General features: G+C 40.1%; 1 protein-coding gene across 2 annotated transcripts in view; it reads right to left on the bottom strand.

The window, feature by feature from the left end:
• The window catches only part of ift70 (intraflagellar transport 70), a 62457-nt gene that overhangs the window by 30533 nt on the left and 4829 nt on the right, over positions 1 to 27095 (bottom strand). For both annotated transcript variants that reach the window (XM_045719666.1, XM_045719667.1), the window contains exons 8-12: positions 22245 to 22294; positions 21749 to 21901; positions 18537 to 18602; positions 18219 to 18272; positions 16002 to 16067 (exon numbers count right to left, since the gene is read on the bottom strand). In XM_045719666.1, the coding sequence (XP_045575622.1) occupies positions 16002 to 16067; positions 18219 to 18272; positions 18537 to 18602; positions 21749 to 21901; positions 22245 to 22294 (389 nt within the window). The remainder of the gene's footprint in view (positions 1 to 16001; positions 16068 to 18218; positions 18273 to 18536; positions 18603 to 21748; positions 21902 to 22244; positions 22295 to 27095) is intronic.

Raw genomic sequence — 27095 nt, forward strand, 5'->3', positions numbered from 1 at the left:
ACAACATGAACAGGATAACAGGATAACCAGACAACATGAACAGGATAACAGGATAACCAGACAACATGAACAGGATAACCAGACAACATGAACAGGATAACATGATAACCAGACAACATGAACAGGATAACAGGATAACCAGACAACATGAACAGGATAACAGGATAACCAGACAACATGAACAGGATAACCAGACAACATGAACAGGATAAACAGACAACATGAACAGGATAACAGGATAAACAGACAACATGAACAGGATAACCAGACAACATGAACAGGATAACATGATAACCAGACAACATGAACAGGATAACAGGATAACCAGACAACATGAACAGGATAACAGGATAACCAGACAACATGAACAGGATAACAGGATAACCAGACAACATGAACAGGATAACAGGATAACCAGACAACATGAACAGGATAACCAGACAACATGAACAGGATAAACAGACAACATGAACAGGATAACCAGACAACATGAACAGGATAACAGGATAACCAGACAACATGAACAGGATAACATGATAAACAGACAACATGAACAGGATAACAGGATAACCAGACAACATGAACAGGATAACAGGATAACCAGACAACATGAACAGGATAACCAGACAACATGAACAGGATAACCAGACAACATGAACAGGATAAACAGACAACATGAACAGGATAACCAGACAACATGAACAGGATAACAGGATAACCAGACAACATGAACAGGATAACCAGACAACATGAACAGGATAACAGGATAACCAGACAACATGAACAGGATAACCAGACAACATGAACAGGATAACCAGACAGCATGAACAGGATAACAGGATAACCAGACAACATGAACAGGATAACCAGACAACATGAACAGGATAACCAGACAACATGAACAGGATAACCAGACAACATGAACAGGATAACATGATAAACAGACAACATGAACAGGATAAACAGACAACATGAGCAGGATAACCAGACAAAATGAACAGGATAACAGGATAAACAGGATAAACAGACAACATCAACAGGATAACCAGACAACATGAACAGGATAACAGGATAACCAGACAACATGAACAGGATAACCAGACAACATGAACAGGATAACAGGATAACCAGACAACATGAACAGGATAACAGGATAACCAGACAACATGAACAGGATAACAGGATAACCAGACAACATGAACAGGATAAACAGACAACATGAACAGGATAACAGGATAACCAGACAACATGAACAGGATAACAGGATAACCAGACAACATGAACAGGATAAACAGACAACATGAGCAGGATAACCAGACAACATGAACAGGATAACAGGATAAACAGGATAAACAGACAACATCAACAGGATAACCAGACAACATGAACAGGATAACAGGATAACCAGACAACATGAACAGGATAACAGGATAAACAGACAACATGAGCAGGATAACCAGACAACATCAACGGGATAAACAGACAACATCAACAGGATAAACAGACAACATCAACAGGATAACAGGATAAACAGACAACTTGAACAGGATAACCAGACAACATGAACAGGATAACAGGATAACCAGACAACATGAACAGGATAACAGGATAACCAGACAACATGAACAGGATAACAGGATAACCAGACAACATGAACAGGATAACAGGATAACCAGACAACATGAACAGGATAAACAGACAACATGAACAGGATAACAGGATAACCAGACAACATGAACAGGATAACAGGATAACCAGACAACATGAACAGGATAACAGGATAACCAGACAACATGAACAGGATAACCAGACAACATGAACAGGATAACAGGATAACCAGACAACATGAACAGGATAACAGGATAACCAGACAACATGAACAGGATAACAGGATAACCAGACAACATGAACAGGATAACCAGACAACATGAACAGGATAAACAGACAACATGAACAGGATAACAGGATAAACAGACAACATGAACAGGATAACCAGACAACATGAACAGGATAACATGATAACCAGACAACATGAACAGGATAACAGGATAACCAGACAACATGAACAGGATAACAGGATAACCAGACAACATGAACAGGATAACAGGATAACCAGACAACATGAACAGGATAACAGGATAACCAGACAACATGAACAGGATAACCAGACAACATGAACAGGATAAACAGACAACATGAACAGGATAACCAGACAACATGAACAGGATAACAGGATAACCAGACAACATGAACAGGATAACATGATAAACAGACAACATGAACAGGATAACAGGATAACCAGACAACATGAACAGGATAACAGGATAACCAGACAACATGAACAGGATAACCAGACAACATGAACAGGATAACCAGACAACATGAACAGGATAAACAGACAACATGAACAGGATAACCAGACAACATGAACAGGATAACAGGATAACCAGACAACATGAACAGGATAACCAGACAACATGAACAGGATAACAGGATAACCAGACAACATGAACAGGATAACCAGACAACATGAACAGGATAACAGGATAACCAGACAACATGAACAGGATAACCAGACAACATGAACAGGATAACCAGACAGCATGAACAGGATAACAGGATAACCAGACAACATGAACAGGATAACCAGACAACATGAACAGGATAACCAGACAACATGAACAGGATAACCAGACAACATGAACAGGATAACATGATAAACAGACAACATGAACAGGATAACCAGACAACATGAACAGGATAACCAGACAACATGAACAGGATAACCAGACAACATGAACAGGATAACCAGACAACATGAACAGGATAACATGATAAACAGACAACATGAACAGGATAAACAGACAACATGAGCAGGATAACCAGACAACATGAACAGGATAAACAGACAGCATGAACAGGATAACAGGATAACCAGACAACATGAACAGGATAACCAGACAACATGAACAGGATAACCAGACAACATGAACAGGATAACCAGACAACATGAACAGGATAACATGATAAACAGACAACATGAACAGGATAAACAGACAACATGAGCAGGATAACCAGACAAAATGAACAGGATAACAGGATAAACAGGATAAACAGACAACATCAACAGGATAACCAGACAACATGAACAGGATAACAGGATAACCAGACAACATGAACAGGATAACCAGACAACATGAACAGGATAACAGGATAACCAGACAACATGAACAGGATAACAGGATAACCAGACAACATGAACAGGATAACAGGATAACCAGACAACATGAACAGGATAACCAGACAACATGAACAGGATAACAGGATAACCAGACAACATGAACAGGATAACAGGATAACCAGACAACATGAACAGGATAACAGGATAACCAGACAACATGAACAGGATAACAGGATAACCAGACAACATGAACAGGATAAACAGACAACATGAACAGGATAACAGGATAACCAGACAACATGAACAGGATAACCAGACAACATGAACAGGATAACCAGACAACATGAACAGGATAACAGGATAAACAGACAACATGAACAAGATAACCAGACAACATGAACAGGATAACAGGATAACCAGACAACATGAACAGGATAACCAGACAACATGAACAGGATAACAGGATAAACAGACAACATGAACAAGATAACCAGACAACATGAACAGGATAACAGGATAACCAGACAACATGAGCAGGATAACCAGACAACATGAACAGGATAACAGGATAAACAGACAACATGAGCAGGATAACAGGATAAACAGACAACATCAACAGGATAACAGGATAAACAGACAACATGAACAAGATAACCAGACAACATGAACAGGATAACAGGATAACCAGACAACATGAGCAGGATAACCAGACAACATGAACAGGATAACAGGATAAACAGACAACATGAACAGGATAACCAGACAACATGAACAGGATAACAGGATAACCAGACAACATGAACAGGATAACAGGATAACCAGACAACATGAACAGGACAACCAGACAACATGAACAGGATAACAGGATAACCAGACAACATGAACAGGATAACATGATAAACAGACAACATGAACAGGATAACAGGATAACCAGACAACATGAACAGGATAACCAGACAACATGAACAGGATAAACAGACAACATGAACAGGATAACCAGACAACATGAACAGGATAACATGATAAACAGACAACATGAACAGGATAAACAGACAGCATGAACAGGATAACAGGATAACCAGACAACATGAACAGGATAACCAGACAACATGAACAGGATAACAGGATAACCAGACAACATGATCAGGATAACCAGACAACATGAACAGGATAACATGATAAACAGACAACATGAACAGGATAAACAGACAACATGAGCAGGATAACCAGACAACATGAACAGGATAACAGGATAAACAGGATAAACAGACAACATCAACAGGATAACCAGACAACATGAACAGGATAACAGGATAACCAGACAACATGAACAGGATAACAGGATAAACAGACAACATGAACAGGATAACCAGACAACATCAACAGGATAAACAGACAGCATCAACAGGATAAACAGACAACATCAACAGGATAACAGGATAAACAGACAACTTGAACAGGATAACCAGACAACATGAACAGGATAACAGGATAACCAGACAACATAACCAGACAACATGAACAGGATAACAGGATAACCAGACAACATGAACAGGATAAACAGACAACATGAACAGGATAACAGGATAACAAGACAACATGAACAGGATAACAGGATAACCAGACAACATGAACAGGATAACAGGATAACCAGACAACATGAACAGGATAACCAGACAACATGAACAGGATAACAGGATAAACAGACAACATGAACAGGATAACCAGACAACATGAACAGGATAACATGATAACCAGACAACATGAACAGGATAACAGGATAACCAGACAACATGTACAGGATAACAGGATAACCAGACAACATGAACAGGATAATAGGATAACCAGACAACATGAACAGGATAACCAGACAACATGAACAGGATAACCAGACAACATGAACAGGATAAACAGACAACATGAACAGGATAACCAGACAACATGAACAGGATAACAGGATAACCAGACAACATGAACAGGATAACATGATAAACAGACAACATGAACAGGATAACAGGATAACCAGACAACATGAACAGGATAACCAGACAACATGAACAGGATAACAGGATAACCAGACAACATGAACAGGATAACAGGATAACCAGACAACATGAACAGGATAACAGGATAACCAGACAACATGAACAGGATAACCAGACAGCATGAACAGGATAACAGGATAACCAGACAACATGAACAGGATAACCAGACAACATGAACAGGATAACCAGACAACATGAACAGGATAACCAGACAACATGAACAGGATAACATGATAAACAGACAACATGAACAGGATAACCAGACAACATGAACAGGATAACCAGACAACATGAACAGGATAACCAGACAACATGAACAGGATAACATGATAAACAGACAACATGAACAGGATAAACAGACAACATGAGCAGGATAACCAGACAACATGAACAGGATAAACAGACAGCATGAACAGGATAACAGGATAACCAGACAACATGAACAGGATAACAGGATAACCAGACAACATGAACAGGATAAACAGACAACATGAGCAGGATAACCAGACAACATGAACAGGATAACAGGATAAACAGGATAAACAGACAACATCAACAGGATAACCAGACAACATGAACAGGATAACAGGATAACCAGACAACATGAACAGGATAACAGGATAAACAGACAACATGAGCAGGATAACCAGACAACATCAACAGGATAAACAGACAACATCAACAGGATAAACAGACAACATCAACAGGATAACAGGATAAACAGACAACTTGAACAGGATAACCAGACAACATGAACAGGATAACAGGATAACCAGACAACATGAACAGGATAACAGGATAACCAGACAACATGAACAGGATAACAGGATAACCAGACAACATGAACAGGATAAACAGACAACATGAACAGGATAACAGGATAACCAGACAACATGAACAGGATAACAGGATAACCAGACAACATGAACAGGATAACGGGATAACCAGACAACATGAACAGGATAACCAGACAACATGAACAGGATAACATGATAACCAGACAACATGAACAGGATAACAGGATAACCAGACAACATGAACAGGATAAACAGACAACATGAGCAGGATAACCAGACAACATGAACAGGATAACAGGATAAACAGGATAAACAGACAACATCAACAGGATAACCAGACAACTTGAACAGGATAACAGGATAAACAGACAACATGAGCAGGATAACCAGACAACATCAACAGGATAAACAGACAACATCAACAGGATAAACAGACAACATCAACAGGATAACAGGATAAACAGACAACTTGAACAGGATAACCAGACAACATGAACAGGATAACAGGATAACCAGACAACATGAACAGGATAACAGGATAACCAGACAACATGAACAGGATAACAGGATAACCAGACAACATGAACAGGATAAACAGACAACATGAACAGGATAACAGGATAACCAGACAACATGAACAGGATAACAGGATAACCAGACAACATGAACAGGATAACAGGATAACCAGACAACATGAACAGGATAACCAGACAACATGAACAGGATAACATGATAACCAGACAACATGAACAGGATAACAGGATAACCAGACAACATGAACAGGATAACAGGATAACCAGACAACATGAACAGGATAACCACACAACATGAACAGGATAAACAGACAACATGAACAGGATAACAGGATAAACAGACAACATGAACAGGATAACCAGACAACATGAACAGGATAACATGATAACCAGACAACATGAACAGGATAACAGGATAACCAGACAACATGAACAGGATAACAGGATAACCAGACAACATGAACAGGATAACAGGATAACCAGACAACATGAACAGGATAACAGGATAACCAGACAACATGAACAGGATAACCAGACAACATGAACAGGATAAACAGACAACATGAACAGGATAACCAGACAACATGAACAGGATAACAGGATAACCAGACAACATGAACAGGATAACATGATAAACAGACAACATGAACAGGATAACAGGATAACCAGACAACATGAACAGGATAACAGGATAACCAGACAACATGAACAGGATAACCAGACAACATGAACAGGATAACCAGACAACATGAACAGGATAAACAGACAACATGAACAGGATAACCAGACAACATGAACAGGATAACAGGATAACCAGACAACATGAACAGGATAACATGATAAACAGACAACATGAACAGGATAACAGGATAACCAGACAACATGAACAGGATAACCAGACAACATGAACAGGATAACAGGATAACCAGACAACATGAACAGGATAACAGGATAACCAGACAACATGAACAGGATAACAGGATAACCAGACAACATGAACAGGATAACCAGACAACATGAACAGGATAACAGGATAACCAGACAACATGAACAGGATAACCAGACAACATGAACAGGATAACCAGACAGCATGAACAGGATAACAGGATAACCAGACAACATGAACAGGATAACCAGACAACATGAACAGGATAACCAGACAACATGAACAGGATAACCAGACAACATGAACAGGATAACATGATAAACAGACAACATGAACAGGATAACATGATAACCAGACAACATGAACAGGATAACCAGACAACATGAACAGGATAACCAGACAACATGAACAGGATAACATGATAAACAGACAACATGAACAGGATAACCAGACAACATGAACAGGATAACATGATAACCAGACAACATGAACAGGATAACCAGACAACATGAGCAGGATAACCAGACAACATCAACAGGATAAACAGACAACATCAACAGGATAAACAGACAACATCAACAGGATAACAGGATAACCAGACAACATGAACAGGATAACCAGACAACATGAACAGGATAACCAGACAACATGAACAGGATAACATGATAAACAGACAACATGAACAGGATAACATGATAACCAGACAACATGAACAGGATAACCAGACAACATGAACAGGATAACCAGACAACATGAACAGGATAACATGATAAACAGACAACATGAACAGGATAACCAGACAACATGAACAGGATAACATGATAACCAGACAACATGAACAGGATAACCAGACAACATGAGCAGGATAACCAGACAACATCAACAGGATAAACAGACAACATCAACAGGATAAACAGACAACATCAACAGGATAACAGGATAAACAGACAACTTGAACAGGATAACCAGACAACATGAACAGGATAACAGGATAACCAGACAACATGAACAGGATAACAGGATAACCAGACAACATGAACAGGATAACAGGATAACCAGACAACATGAACAGGATAAACAGACAACATGAACAGGATAACAGGATAACCAGACAACATGAACAGGATAACAGGATAACCAGACAACATGAACAGGATAACAGGATAACCAGACAACATGAACAGGATAACCAGACAACATGAACAGGATAACATGATAACCAGACAACATGAACAGGATAACAGGATAACCAGACAACATGAACAGGATAACAGGATAACCAGACAACATGAACAGGATAACCACACAACATGAACAGGATAAACAGACAACATGAACAGGATAACAGGATAAACAGACAACATGAACAGGATAACCAGACAACATGAACAGGATAACATGATAACCAGACAACATGAACAGGATAACAGGATAACCAGACAACATGAACAGGATAACAGGATAACCAGACAACATGAACAGGATAACAGGATAACCAGACAACATGAACAGGATAACAGGATAACCAGACAACATGAACAGGATAACCAGACAACATGAACAGGATAAACAGACAACATGAACAGGATAACCAGACAACATGAACAGGATAACAGGATAACCAGACAACATGAACAGGATAACATGATAAACAGACAACATGAACAGGATAACAGGATAACCAGACAACATGAACAGGATAACAGGATAACCAGACAACATGAACAGGATAACCAGACAACATGAACAGGATAACCAGACAACATGAACAGGATAAACAGACAACATGAACAGGATAACCAGACAACATGAACAGGATAACAGGATAACCAGACAACATGAACAGGATAACATGATAAAGAGACAACATGAACAGGATAACAGGATAACCAGACAACATGAACAGGATAACCAGACAACATGAACAGGATAACAGGATAACCAGACAACATGAACAGGATAACAGGATAACCAGACAACATGAACAGGATAACAGGATAACCAGACAACATGAACAGGATAACCAGACAACATGAACAGGATAACAGGATAACCAGACAACATGAACAGGATAACCAGACAACATGAACAGGATAACCAGACAGCATGAACAGGATAACAGGATAACCAGACAACATGAACAGGATAACCAGACAACATGAACAGGATAACCAGACAACATGAACAGGATAACCAGACAACATGAACAGGATAACATGATAAACAGACAACATGAACAGGATAACCAGACAACATGAACAGGATAACATGATAACCAGACAACATGAACAGGATAACCAGACAACATGAACAGGATAACCAGACAACATGAACAGGATAACATGATAAACAGACAACATGAACAGGATAAACAGACAACATGAGCAGGATAACCAGACAACATGAACAGGATAAACAGACAGCATGAACAGGATAACAGGATAACCAGACAACATGAACAGGATAACCAGACAACATGAACAGGATAACCAGACAACATGAACAGGATAACATGATAAACAGACAACATGAACAGGATAAACAGACAACATGAGCAGGATAACCAGACAACATGAACAGGATAACAGGATAAACAGGATAAACAGACAACATCAACAGGATAACCAGACAACATGAACAGGATAACAGGATAACCAGACAACATGAACAGGATAACAGGATAACCAGACAACATGAACAGGATAACAGGATAACCAGACAACATGAACAGGATAACCAGACAACATGAACAGGATAACATGATAACCAGACAACATGAACAGGATAACAGGATAACCAGACAACATGAACAGGATAACAGGATAACCAGACAACATGAACAGGATAACCAGACAACATGAACAGGATAAACAGACAACATGAACAGGATAACAGGATAAACAGACAACATGAACAGGATAACCAGACAACATGAACAGGATAACATGATAACCAGACAACATGAACAGGATAACAGGATAACCAGACAACATGAACAGGATAACAGGATAACCAGACAACATGAACAGGATAACAGGATAACCAGACAACATGAACAGGATAACAGGATAACCAGACAACATGAACAGGATAACAGGATAACCAGACAACATGAACAGGATAACATGATAAACAGACAACATGAACAGGATAACAGGATAACCAGACAACATGAACAGGATAACAGGATAACCAGACAACATGAACAGGATAACCAGACAACATGAACAGGATAACCAGACAACATGAACAGGATAACAGGATAACCAGACAACATGAACAGGATAACATGATAAACAGACAACATGAACAGGATAACAGGATAACCAGACAACATGAACAGGATAACCAGACAACATGAACAGGATAACAGGATAACCAGACAACATGAACAGGATAACAGGATAACCAGACAACATGAACAGGATAACAGGATAACCAGACAACATGAACAGGATAACAGGATAACCAGACAACATGAACAGGATAAACAGACAACATGAACAGGATAACCAGACAACATGAACAGGATAACCAGACAACATGAACAGGATAACAGGATAACCAGACAACATGAACAGGATAACCAGACAGCATGAACAGGATAACAGGATAACCAGTCAACATGAACAGGATAACCAGACAACATGAACAGGATAACCAGACAACATGAACAGGATAACCAGACAACATGAACAGGATAACATGATAAACAGACAACATGAACAGGATAACCAGACAACATGAACAGGATAACATGATAACCAGACAACATGAACAGGATAACCAGACAACATGAACAGGATAACCAGACAACATGAACAGGATAACATGATAAACAGACAACATGAACAGGATAAACAGACAACATGAGCAGGATAACCAGACAACATGAACAGGATAAACAGACAGCATGAACAGGATAACAGGATAACCAGACAACATGAACAGGATAACCAGACAACATGAACAGGATAACATGATAAACAGACAACATGAACAGGATAAACAGACAACATGAGCAGGATAACCAGACAACATGAACAGGATAACAGGATAAACAGGATAAACAGACAACATCAACAGGATAACCAGACAACATGAACAGGATAACAGGATAACCAGACAACATGAACAGGATAACAGGATAACCAGACAACATGAACAGGATAACCAGACAACATGAACAGGATAACCAGACAACATGAACAGGATAACAGGATAACCAGACAACATGAACAGGATAACAGGATAACCAGACAACATGAACAGGATAACAGGATAACCAGACAACATGAACAGGATAACCAGACAACATGAACAGGATAACATGATAACCAGACAACATGAACAGGATAACAGGATAACCAGACAACATGAACAGGATAACAGGATAACCAGACAACATGAACAGGATAACCAGACAACATGAACAGGATAAACAGACAACATGAACAGGATAACAGGATAAACAGACAACATGAACAGGATAACCAGACAACATGAACAGGATAACATGATAACCAGACAACATGAACAGGATAACAGGATAACCAGACAACATGAACAGGATAACAGGATAACCAGACAACATGAACAGGATAACAGGATAACCAGACAACATGAACAGGATAACAGGATAACCAGACAACATGAACAGGATAACCAGACAACATGAACAGGATAAACAGACAACATGAACAGGATAACCAGACAACATGAACAGGATAACAGGATAACCAGACAACATGAACAGGATAACATGATAAACAGACAACATGAACAGGATAACAGGATAACCAGACAACATGAACAGGATAACAGGATAACCAGACAACATGAACAGGATAACCAGACAACATGAACAGGATAACCAGACAACATGAACAGGATAAACAGACAACATGAACAGGATAACCAGACAACATGAACAGGATAACAGGATAACCAGACAACATGAACAGGATAACATGATAAACAGACAACATGAACAGGATAACAGGATAACCAGACAACATGAACAGGATAACCAGACAACATGAACAGGATAACAGGATAACCAGACAACATGAACAGGATAACAGGATAACCAGACAACATGAACAGGATAACAGGATAACCAGACAACATGAACAGGATAACCAGACAACATGAACAGGATAACAGGATAACCAGACAACATGAACAGGATAACCAGACAGCATGAACAGGATAACAGGATAACCAGACAACATGAACAGGATAACCAGACAACATGAACAGGATAACCAGACAACATGAACAGGATAACCAGACAACATGAACAGGATAACATGATAAACAGACAACATGAACAGGATAACCAGACAACATGAACAGGATAACATGATAACCAGACAACATGAACAGGATAACCAGACAACATGAACAGGATAACCAGACAACATGAACAGGATAACATGATAAACAGACAACATGAACAGGATAAACAGACAACATGAGCAGGATAACCAGACAACATGAACAGGATAAACAGACAGCATGAACAGGATAACAGGATAACCAGACAACATGAACAGGATAACATGATAAACAGACAACATGAACAGGATAAACAGACAACATGAGCAGGATAACCAGACAACATGAACAGGATAACAGGATAAACAGGATAAACAGACAACATCAACAGGATAACCAGACAACATGAACAGGATAACAGGATAACCAGACAACATGAACAGGATAACAGGATAACCAGACAACATGAACAGGATAACCAGACAACATGAACAGGATAACCAGACAACATGAACAGGATAACAGGATAACCAGACAACATGAACAGGATAACAGGATAACCAGACAACATGAACAGGATAACAGGATAACCAGACAACATGAACAGGATAACAGGATAACCAGACAACATGAACAGGATAACCAGACAACATGAACAGGATAACATGATAACCAGACAACATGAACAGGATAACAGGATAACCAGACAACATGAACAGGATAACAGGATAACCAGACAACATGAACAGGATAACCAGACAACATGAACAGGATAAACAGACAACATGAACAGGATAACAGGATAAACAGACAACATGAACAGGATAACCAGACAACATGAACAGGATAACATGATAACCAGACAACATGAACAGGATAACAGGATAACCAGACAACATGAACAGGATAACAGGATAACCAGACAACATGAACAGGATAACAGGATAACCAGACAACATGAACAGGATAACCAGACAACATGAACAGGATAAACAGACAACATGAACAGGATAACCAGACAACATGAACAGGATAACAGGATAACCAGACAACATGAACAGGATAACATGATAAACAGACAACATGAACAGGATAACAGGATAACCAGACAACATGAACAGGATAACAGGATAACCAGACAACATGAACAGGATAACCAGACAACATGAACAGGATAACCAGACAACATGAACAGGATAAACAGACAACATGAACAGGATAACCAGACAACATGAACAGGATAACATGATAAACAGACAACATGAACAGGATAACCAGACAACATGAACAGGATAACCAGACAACATGAACAGGATAACAGGATAACCAGACAACATGAACAGGATAACAGGATAACCAGACAACATGAACAGGATAACCAGACAACATGAACAGGATAACAGGATAACCAGACAACATGAACAGGATAACCAGACAACATGAACAGGATAACCAGACAGCATGAACAGGATAACAGGATAACCAGACAACATGAACAGGATAACCAGACAACATGAACAGGATAACCAGACAACATGAACAGGATAACCAGACAACATGAACAGGATAACATGATAAACAGACAACATGAACAGGATAACCAGACAACATGAACAGGATAACCAGACAACATGAACAGGATAACCAGACAACATGAACAGGATAACCAGACAGCATGAACAGGATAACCAGACAACATGAACAGGATAACATGATAAACAGACAACATGAACAGGATAAACAGACAACATGAGCAGGATAACCAGACAACATGAACAGGATAAACAGACAGCATGAACAGGATAACCAGACAACATGAACAGGATAACATGATAAACAGACAACATGAACAGGATAAACAGACAACATGAGCAGGATAACCAGACAACATGAACAGGATAACAGGATAAACAGGATAAACAGACAACATCAACAGGATAACCAGACAACATGAACAGGATAACAGGATAACCAGACAACATGAACAGGATAACAGGATAACCAGACAACATGAACAGGATAACAGGATAACCAGACAACATGAACAGGATAACAGGATAACCAGACAACATGAACAGGATAACCAGACAACATGAACAGGATAACATGATAACCAGACAACATGAACAGGATAACAGGATAACCAGACAACATGAACAGGATAACAGGATAACCAGACAACATGAACAGGATAACCAGACAACATGAACAGGATAAACAGACAACATGAACAGGATAACAGGATAAACAGACAACATGAACAGGATAACCAGACAACATGAACAGGATAACATGATAACCAGACAACATGAACAGGATAACAGGATAACCAGACAACATGAACAGGATAACAGGATAACCAGACAACATGAACAGGATAACAGGATAACCAGACAACATGAACAGGATAACAGGATAACCAGACAACATGAGCAGGATAACCAGACAACATGAACAGGATAAACAGACAACATGAACAGGATAACAGGATAAACAGACAACATGAACAGGATAACAGGATAAACAGACAACATGAACAGGATAAACAGACAACATGAACAGGATAACAGGATAACCAGACAACATGAACAGGATAACAGGATAAACAGACAACATGAACAGGATAACAGGATAACCAGACAACATGAACAGGATAACCAGACAACATCAACAGGATAACAGGATAACCAGACAACATGAACAGGATAACAGGATAACCAGACAACATGAACAGGATAACAGGATAACCAGACAACATGAACAGGATAACCAGACAACATGAACAGGATAAACAGACAACATGAACAGGATAACAGGATAAACAGACAACATGAACAGGATAACCAGACAACATGAACAGGATAACATGATAACCAGACAACATGAACAGGATAACAGGATAACCAGACAACATGAACAGGATAACAGGATAACCAGACAACATGAACAGGATAACAGGATAACCAGACAACATGAACAGGATAACCAGACAACATGAACAGGATAACAGGATAACCAGACAACATGAGCAGGATAACCAGACAACATGAACAGGATAAACAGACAACATGAACAGGATAACAGGATAAACAGACAACATGAACAGGATAACAGGATAAACAGACAACATGAACAGGATAAACAGACAACATGAACAGGATAACAGGATAACCAGACAACATGAACAGGATAACAGGATAAACAGACAACATGAACAGGATAACAGGATAACCAGACAACATAGGAAGACAGAGAGAGAGGAGACTGGAAGATTGTAACCTGTTTGGTCAGCTTGCGTAGTTGATCTGTCAACTTGGCGTTCATCTCATCAAACTTCCTGAAGGCCTGCGTTGCTCAAACACAACAGAGACATGATCAGAGACAGGAATATATACCTCAGAATGTACAAACAGCAGCAACGACACAGGACTTTAAAGTCTCTGTATTATAGAGGACTGGTTCATTACATTGTGGAACATTCAGGTAGCACTGGCTTTTAAAGTCTGTATTATAGAGGACTGGTTCATTACATTGTGGAACATTCATGTCATTGGCTAAAACATGAAACAGAAATATATGTGTGTAGTAGTGGTGTGTTTTAAGCTACAGAAGGTTAATGTTAGTAGAGAGTGATTTGTACTTAGGAGAAGGTAGTATAGAGTGATTAGTACTAGTAGGCAGTAGGTAGTATACAGTGATTAGTACTAGGTAGTAGGTAGTATACAGTGATTAGTACTAGGTAGTAGGTAGTATACAGTGATTAGTACTAGGTAGTAGGTAGTATAGTGATTAGTACTAGGTAGTAGGTAGTATAGTGATTAGTACTAGTAGGGAGTAGGTAGTATTCAGTGATTAGTACTAGGCAGTAGGTAGTATAGTGATTAATACTAGTGAGTAGGTAGTATACAGTGATTAGTACTAGGGAGTAAGTAGTATAGTGATTAGTACTAGGGAGTAGGTAGTATGGGGTGATTAGTACTAGAGAGTAGGAAGTATAGTGATTAGTACTAGGTAGCAGGTAGTATAGTGATTAGTACTAGTAGGGAGTAGGTAGTATAGGGTGATTAGTACTAGGCAGTATAGTGATTAATACTAGGGAGTAGGTAGTATACAGTGATTAGTACTAGGGAGTAAGTAGTATACAGTGATTAGTACTAGGGAGTAGGTGGTATAGTGATTAGTACTAGGGATTAGGTGGTATAGTGATTAGTACTAGTAGGGAGTAGGTAGTATGAGGTGATTAGTACTAGGTAGTATGTAGTATAGTGATTAGTACTAGGGAGTAGGTAGTATAGTGATTAGTACAAGTAGGGAGTAGGTAGTATAGGATGATTAGTACTAGGGAGTAGGTAGTATAGGGTGATTATTACTAGGGAGTAGGTAGTATAGGATGATTAGTACTAGGTAGTATGTAGTATAGTGATTAGTACTAGGGAGTAGGTAGTATAGGGTGATTATTACTAGGGAGTAGGTAGTATAGTGATTATTACTAGAGAGTAGGTAGTATAGTGAGTATTACTAGAGAGTAGGTAGTATAGGGTGATTATTACTAGGGAGTAGGTAGTATAGGATGATTATTACTAGAGTAGGTAGTATAGGATGATTATTACTAGGGAGTAGGTAGTATAGGATGATTATTACTAGGGAGTAGGTAGTATAGGATGATTATTACTAGGGAGTAGGTAGTATAGGATGATTATTACTAGAGAGTAGGTAGTATAGGGTGATTATTACTAGAGAGTAGGTAGTATAGGGTGATTATTACTAGGGAGTAGGTAGTATAGGATGATTATTACTAGGGAGTAGGTAGTATAGGATGATTAGTACTAGAGAGTAGGTAGTATAGGATGATTAGTACTAGGGAGTAGGTAGTATAGGATGATTATTACTAGGGAGTAGGTAGTATAGGATGATTATTACTAGGGAGTAGGTAGTATAGGATGATTATTACTAGGGAGTAGGTAGTATAGAGTGATTAGTACCAGGGAGTAGGTAGTATAGGATGATTATTACTAGGGAGTAGGTAGTATAGAGTGATTAGTACTAGGGAGCAGGTAGTATAGGATGATTATTACTAGAGTAGGTAGTATAGGGTGATTAGTACTAGGGAGTAGGTAGTATAGGATGATTATTACTAGGGAGTAGGTAGTATAGGATGATTAGTACTAGGGAGTAGGTAGTATAGGATGATTATTACTAGGGAGTAGGTAGTATAGAGTGATTAGTACTAGGGAGTAGGTAGTATAGGATGATTATTACTAGAGTAGGTAGTATAGGATGATTATTACTAGGGAGTAGGTAGTATAGAGTGATTAGTACTAGGGAGTAGGTAGTATAGGATGATTATTACTAGAGTAGGTAGTATAGGATGATTATTACTAGGGAGTAGGTAGTATAGGATGATTATTACTAGAGAGTAGGTAGTATAGTAATTAGTACTAGGTAGTAGGTGGTACAGGGTGTAAATGGTGTGTAGTAGTTGTGTTTTGTTGTTACCTCCTCTGGAGCTGTCTGGCAGGTCAACATGGCGTCCAGAAACTCATACAGATACTGGAACGTAGAGACCACATAGATCAACTGTTTTATTACATAGCAGGAGAAAGAGGACCAGAACATGAATTGGGGATGTGTGGCAAGAACAGGACTTTTCAGGAGAAATATAGAGGCCTTTCAATCCCACATGGAAAATGGAATGTGGACTTCACTTCTGGGTCAGACTAACATGTATGATTTTGAAGTAAACTATCCCTAGTGACTGACTGTAGGGATGTAGTATGAAAATATAGGACAATGAAAGGGACCTGTGGTTCTTACCGGGGTGAGGAACTTGTAGGTGAGGTGTGCATTCTCTGCCATCACATCAGCAGCCAGGTCAAAATACTGAGAGAGAGAATATAAGGAGAGAAAGAGTGAGAGAGTGAGTGGTGAGTGAGTGAGTGAGTGAGTGAGTGAGTGAGTGAGTGAGTGAGTGTATAGTAGATATACAGTAGTAGAGTATAGTAGAGTACAGTATAATAGTAGAGTACAGTATAATAGTAGAGTACAGTAGAGTACAGTATAATAGTAGAGTAGAGTATAACAGTAGAGTACAGTATAATAGTAGAGTACAGTATAATACTAGAGTACAGTATAATAGTAGAGTAGAGTACAGTATAACAGTAGAGTACAGTATAATAGTAGAGTAGAGTAGAGTACAGTATAACAGTAGAGTACAGTATAATAGTAGAGTACAGTATAATAGTAGAGTACAGTAGAGTACAGTATAATAGTAGAGTAGAGTATAACAGTAGAGTACAGTATAATAGTAGAGTACAGTATAATAGTAGAGTAGAGTACAGTATAATAGTAGAGTAGAGTATAACAGTAGAGTACAGTATAATAGTAGAGTAGAGTATAATAGTAGAGTAGAGTATAACAGTAGAGTACAGTATAATAGTAGAGTAGAGTATAACAGTAGAGTAGAGTATAACAGTAGAGTACAGTATAATAGTAGAGTACAGTATAATAGTAGAGTACAGTATAATTGTAGAGTAGAGTACAGTATAATAGTAGAGTACAGTATAACAATAGAGTACAGTAGAGTACAGTATAACAGTAGAGTACAGTATAATAGTAGAGTACAGTATAATAGTAGAGTAGAGTATAATAGTAGAGTACAGTATAATAGTAGAGTAGAGTATAATAGTAGAGTAGAGTATAATAGTAGAGTACAGTATAATTGTAGAGTAGAGTACAGTATAATAGTAGAGTACAGTATAACAGTAGAGTACAGTAGAGTACAGTATAATAGTAGAGTACAGTATAACAGTAGAGTACAGTATAATAGTAGAGTACAGTACAGTATAATAGTAGAGTACAGTAGAGTACAGTATAATAGTAGAGTACAGTATAATAGTAGAGTACAGTATAATAGTAGAGTACAGTAGAGTACAGTATAATAGTAGAGTACAGTAGAGTACAGTATAATAGTAGAGTACAGTAGAGTACAGTATAATAGTAGAGTACAGTAGAGTACAGTATAATAGTAGAGCACAGCAGAGTACAGTATAATAGTAGAGTACAGTATAATAGTAGAGTACAGTAGAGTACAGTATAATAGCAGAGCACAGCACAGTACAGTATAATAGTAGAGTACAGTATAATAGTACAGTATAATAGTAGAGTACAGTATAATAGTAGAGTACAGTATAACAGTAGAGTACAGTACAGTATAATAGTAGAGTACAGTAGAGTACAGTATAATAGTAGAGTACAGTATAATAGTAGAGTACAGTATAATAGTAGAGTACAGTAGAGTACAGTATAATAGTAGAGTACAGCAGAGTACAGTATAATAGCAGAGCACAGCACAGTACAGTATAATAGTAGAGTACAGTATAATAGTAGAGTACAGTATGATAGTAGAGTATAATAGTAGAGTACAGTATAATAGTAGAGTAGAGTACAGTATAATAGTAGAGTACAGTATAACAGTAGAGTACAGTATAACAGTAGAGTACAGTATAATAGTAGAGTACAGTATAATAGTAGAGTAGGAAGTACATGTGTGGTACAGTATAACCTACATGTGTGGTACAGTATAATAGTAGAGTACAGTATAACAGTAGAGTACAGTATAATAGTAGAGTACAGTATGATAGTAGAGTACAGTATAATAGTAGAGTACAGTATAATAGTAGAGTACAGTATGATAGTAGAGTACAGTATAATAGTAGAGTACAGTATAATAGTAGAGTACAGTAGAGTACAGTATAATAGCAGAGTACAGTAGAGTACAGTATAATAGTAGAGTACAGTAGAGTACAGTATAATAGTAGAGTACAGTATAACAGTAGAGTACAGTATAATAGTAGAGTACAGTATAACAGTAGAGTACAGTATAATAGTAGAGTACAGTAGAGTACAGTATAATAGTAGAGTACAGTATAATAGTAGAGTACAGTAGAGTACAGTATAATAGTAGAGTACAGTATAATAGAGTAGGAAGTACATGTGTGGTACAGTATAACCTACATGTGTGGTACAGTATAATAGTAGAGTAGGAAGTACATGTGTGGTACAGTATAACCTACATGTGTGGTACAGTATAATAGTAGAGTACAGTATAATAGTAGAGTAGAGTGGCTCAGTTGGTAGAGCATGGTGTTTGCAACGCCAGCATGGTGTTTGCAACGCCAGGGTTGTGGGTTCGATTCCCACGGGGGGCCAGTACAAAAAAAAATGCATGAAATGTATGCACTCATTACTGTAAGTCGCTCTGGATAAGAGCGTCTGCTAAATGACTAAAATGTAAAATGTACAAAATGTAGAGTACAGTAGAGTACAGTATAATAGTAGAGTACAGTATAATAGTAGAGTACAGTATAATAGTAGAGTACAGCAGAGTACAGTATAATAGTAGAGTACAGTATAATAGTAGAGTACAGTATAATAGTACAGTATAATAGTAGAGCACAGTATAATAGTAGAGTACAGTAGAGTACAGTATAATAGCAGAGTACAGTATACTAGTATAATATGGTAGAGTACTGTATAATATAGCAGAGTACAGTATAATAGTATAATATAGTAGAGTACAGTAGAGTATAGTAGAGTATAATACAGTAGAGTACAGCATAATAGTATAGTATAGTATAGTATAGAACAGCATAGTAGAGGACAGTATAATAGTATAATATAGTAGAGTACAGTAGAGTATGATATAGTAGAGTACTGTATAATAGTATAATATAGTAGAGCGAAGTAGAGTATAGTACAATATAGTGGTGTACAGTATACTAGCATAATATAGTCTACTATATTAGTGCAGTAGAGTATAGTCGATTATAATACAGTATAGTACAGTAGAGTATAGTATAATATAGTGGAGTACAGTATAAATGTATAATATGGTAGAGTACAGTATAGTATAATATAGTAAAGTACAGTATAATAGTATAATATAGTAGAGTGCAGTAGAGTAGAGTATAATATAGTAGAGTACTGTATAATAGTATAATATACTATAGTACAGTAGAATACCCTACCTCATATTTGCAGTATAGTAGCAACAGGTTTCCGAAGGTGACCGGGGGGAAGGGGATCTGCTGCAGGAGGAAGGCCAGTTTCTCAAAACCCTCCGATGGTTTTTTATCCATGTTCATCAGGGCCTGGTTGTGGAGCGTCACTGGGTCCAGCTCCTACAAGACAATAGACATGTGTAAATAACAATTTGTTCTTAACTAAGTTGCCTAGTTAAATACAGGATCAAATAAAAAATAAAAGGATATTTCATTGTCCATTGGTTAGAAGGAGAATGTCTCCACACACAGTAGACACTATACAACAGCTTTCTGTCTGACAGAGTGCTGCTGTTCTCATGATCCCCATCAGTGTGTGAGTGTTGATATAGATGGTCACTAGAGGGCAGCACCCACTGAGCCACAGATAGAGATGTACCTTACAGCACCACTGTCTCCAACCTACATGTGTGGTAGGGCTGACATATGTACACACACAAGTACACACACGCACACACAGTACCTCCTCTGATCTGGGCGGCATGTCAGTCAGGGCCTCCTGAGCAGCATCACCTGGAGACAGACAGACAGACAGACAGACAGACAGACAGACAGACAGACAGACAGACAGACAGACAGACAGACAGACAGACAGACAGACAGGAGGTTAGACCTAGAGTTGCAACTTGCAAAACTTTGGTACCTTTCTGGTAAAATAATGGTACTCAATGGCAGCTTTGTATACCATGTGGAATAATAGCACAAACAGTTCTGATACCCAGGCTAGTGGCATCCTGGTATACTATGAGTACTGACAGTTGTTCAGGGAAAGGGGCCCGGGGAACAGTGTTTGGGGCACGGGGAACAGCGGGTTAACTGCCTTGTTCAGGGGCAGAACGACAGATTTTTATCTTGTCAGCTCGGGGATTCGATCCAGCAACCTTTCAGTTACTGCTACCTGCCGCCAGCCTGGTATACTATGAGAACTGACAGAATGCTAGTCTATCACAGTACACCCCCTGGACAGAATACTAGTCTATCACAGTACACCCCCTGGACAGAATACTAGTCTATCACAGTACACCCCCTGGACAGAATACTAGTCTATCACAGTACCCCCCCTGGACAGAATACTAGTCTATCACAGTATACCCCCTGGACAGAATACTAGTCTATCACAGTACCCCCCCTGGACAGAATACTAGTCTATCACAGTATACCCCCTGGACAGAATACTAGTCTATCACAGTACACCCCCTGGACAGAATACTAGTCTATCACAGTACACCCCCTAGACAGAATACTAGTCTATCACAGTACACCCCCTGGACAGAATACTAGTCTATCACAGTACCCCCGGACAGAATACTAGTCTATCACAGTACCCCCCCTGGACAGAATACTAGTCTATCACAGTACTCCCCCCTGGACAGAATACTAGTCTATCACAGTACCCCCCCTGGACAGAATACTAGTCTATCACAGTACTCCCCCTGGACAGAATACTAGTCTATCACAGTACCCCCCCTGGACAGAATACTAGTCTATCACAGTACCCCCCCTGGACAGAATACTAGTCTATCACAGTACCCCCCCTGGACAGAATACTAGTCTATCACAGTACCCCCCCTGGACAGAATACTAGTCTATCACAGTACCCCCCCTGGACAGAATACTAGTCTATCACAGTACCCCCCCTGGACAGAATACTAGTCTATCACAGTACCCCCCCCTGGACAGAATACTAGTCTATCACAGTACCCCCCCTGGACAGAATACCAGTCTATCACAGTACCCCCCCTGGACAGAATACTAGTCTATCACAGTACACCCCCTGGACAGAATACTAGTCTATCACAGTACCTCCCCTGGACAGAATACTAGTCTATCACAGTACCCCCCCTGGACAGAATACTAGTCTATCACAGTACCCCCCCTGGACAGAATACTAGTCTATCACAGTACCTCCCCTGGACAGAATACTAGTCTATCACAGTACCTCCCCTGGACAGAATACTAGTCTATCACAGTACCCCCCCTAGACAGAATACTAGTCTATCACAGTACCCCCCCTGGACAGAATACTAGTCTATCACAGTACTCCCCCTGGACAGAATACTAGTCTATCACAGTACCCCCCCTGGACAGAATACTAGTCTATCACAGTACTCCCCCTGGACAGAATACTAGTCTATCACAGTACCCCCCCTGGACAGAATACTAGTCTATCACAGTACCCCCCCTGGACAGAATACTAGTCTATCACAGTACCCCCCCTGGACAGAATACTAGTCTATCACAGTACACCCCCTGGACAGAATACTAGTCTATCACAGTACACCCCCTAGACAGAATACTAGTCTATCATAGTACCCCCCCTGGACAGAATACTAGTCTATCACAGTACCCCCCCTGGACAGAATACTAGTCTATCACAGTACCCCCCCTGGACAGAATACTAGTCTATCACAGTACCCCCCCTGGACAGAATACCAGTCTATCACAGTACCCCCCTGGACAGAATACTAGTCTATCACAGTACACCCCCTGGACAGAATACTAGTCTATCACAGTACCCCCCCCTGGACAGAATACTAGTCTATCACAGTACCCCCCCTGGACAGAATACTAGTCTATCACAGTACCTCCCCTGGACAGAATACTAGTCTATCACAGTACCTCCCCTGGACAGAATACTAGTCTATCACAGTACCCCCCCTGGACAGAATACTAGTCTATCACAGTACCCCCCCTGGACAGAATACTAGTCTATCACAGTACTCCCCCTGGACAGAGAATACTAGTCTATCACAGTACCCCCCCTGGACAGAATACTAGTCTATCACAGTACTCCCCCTGGACAGAATACTAGTCTATCACAGTACCCCCCCTGGACAGAATACTAGTCTATCACAGTACCCCCCCTGGACAGAATACTAGTCTATCACAGTACCCCCCTGGACAGAACACTAGTCTATCACAGTAATCCCCCTGGACAGAATACTAGTCTATCACAGTACCCCCCCTGGACAGAATACTAGTCTATCACAGTACCCCCCTGGACAGAATACTAGTCTATCACAGTACCCCCCCTGGACAGAACACTAGTCTATCACAGTAATCCCCCTGGACAGAATACTAGTCTATCACAGTACCCCCCCTGGACAGAATACTAGTCTATCACAGTACCTCCCCTGGACAGAATACTAGTCTATCACAGTACCTCCCCTGGACAGAATACTAGTCTATCACAGTACCCCCCTGGACAGAATACTAGTCTATCACAGTACCCCCCCTGGACAGAATACTAGTCTATCACAGTACTCCCCCTGGACAGAATACTAGTCTATCACAGTACCCCCCCTGGACAGAATACTAGTCTATCACAGTACTCCCCCTGGACAGAATACTAGTCTATCACAGTACCCCCCCCTGGACAGAATACTAGTCTATCACAGTACCCCCCCTGGACAGAATACTAGTCTATCACAGTACCCCCCCCTGGACAGAACACTAGTCTATCACAGTAATCCCCCTGGACAGAATACTAGTCTATCACAGTACCCCCCCTGGACAGAATACTAGTCCATCACAGTACACCCCCTGGACAGAATACTAGTCCATCACAGTACACCCCCTGGACAGAATACTAGTCTATCACAGTACACCCCCTGGACAGAATGCTAGTCTATCACAGTACACCCCCTGGACAGAATACTAGTCTATCACAGTACACCCCCTGGACAGAATACTAGTCTATCACAGTACACCCCCTGGACAGAATACTAGTCTATCACAGTACACCCCCTGGACAGAATGCTAGTCCATCACAGTACACCCTCTGGACAGAATACTAGTCTATCACAGTACACCCCCTGGACAGAATGCTAGTCTATCACAGTACACCCTCTGGACAGAATACTAGTCTATCACAGTACCCCCCGGACAGAATACTAGTCTGTCACAGTACCCCCCCTGGACAGAATACTAGTCTATCACAGTACCCCCCCTGGACAGAATACTAGTCTATCACAGTACCCCCCCTGGACAGAATACTAGTCTATCACAGTACCTCCCCTGGACAGAATACTAGTCTATCACAGTACCCCCCTGGACAGAATACTAGTCTATCACAGTACCCCCCCTGGACAGAATACTAGTCTATCACAGTACCCCCCCTGGACAGAATACTAGTCTATCACAGTACCCCCCCTGGACAGAATACTAGTCTATCACAGTACCCCCCCTGGACAGAATACTAGTCTATCACAGTACCCCCCTGGACAGAATACTAGTCTATCACAGTACCTCCCCTGGACAGAATACTAGTCTATCACAGTACCTCCCCTGGACAGAATACTAGTCTATCACAGTACCCCCCCTGGACAGAATACTAGTCTATCGCAGTACCCCCCCTGGACAGAATACTAGTCTATCACAGTACTCCCCCTGGACAGAATACTAGTCTATCACAGTACCCCCCTGGACAGAATACTAGTCTATCACAGTACTCCCCCTGGACAGAATACTAGTCTATCACAGTACCCCCCCTGGACAGAATACTAGTCTATCACAGTACCCCCCCCTGGACAGAATACTAGTCTATCACAGTACACCCCCCTGGACAGAATACTAGTCTATCACAGTACACCCCCTGGACAGAATACTAGTCTATCACAGTACACCCCCTGGACAGAATACTAGTCTATCACAGTACACCCCCCTAGACAGAATACTAGTCTATCACAGTACACCCCCTGGACAGAATACTAGTCTATCACAGTACACCCCCTGGACAGAATGCTAGTCTATCACAGTACCCCCCCTGGACAGAATACTAGTCTATCACAGTACCTCCCCTGGACAGAATACTAGTCTATCACAGTACCTCCCCTGGACAGAATACTAGTCTATCACAGTACCCCCCCCTGGACAGAATACTAGTCTATCACAGTACCCCCCCTGGACAGAATACTAGTCTATCACAGTACTCCCCCTGGACAGAATACTAGTCTATCACAGTACCCCCCTGGACAGAATACTAGTCTATCACAGTACTCCGCCTGGACAGAATACTAGTCTATCACAGTACCCCCCCCTGGACAGAATACTAGTCTATCACAGTACCCCCCCTGGACAGAATACTAGTCTATCACAGTACACCCCCTGGACAGAATACTAGTCTATCACAGTACCCCCCCTGGACAGAATACTAGTCTATCACAGTACACCCCCTGGACAGAATACTAGTCTATCACAGTACACCCCCCTAGACAGAATACTAGTCTATCACAGTACACCCCCTGGACAGAATACTAGTCTATCACAGTACACCCCCTGGACAGAATGCTAGTCTATCACAGTACACCCCCTG

Source organism: Salmo salar, chromosome ssa06 (genome assembly GCF_905237065.1).
Source record: "Salmo salar chromosome ssa06, Ssal_v3.1, whole genome shotgun sequence".
Taxonomy (NCBI): Eukaryota; Metazoa; Chordata; class Actinopteri; order Salmoniformes; family Salmonidae; genus Salmo; species Salmo salar.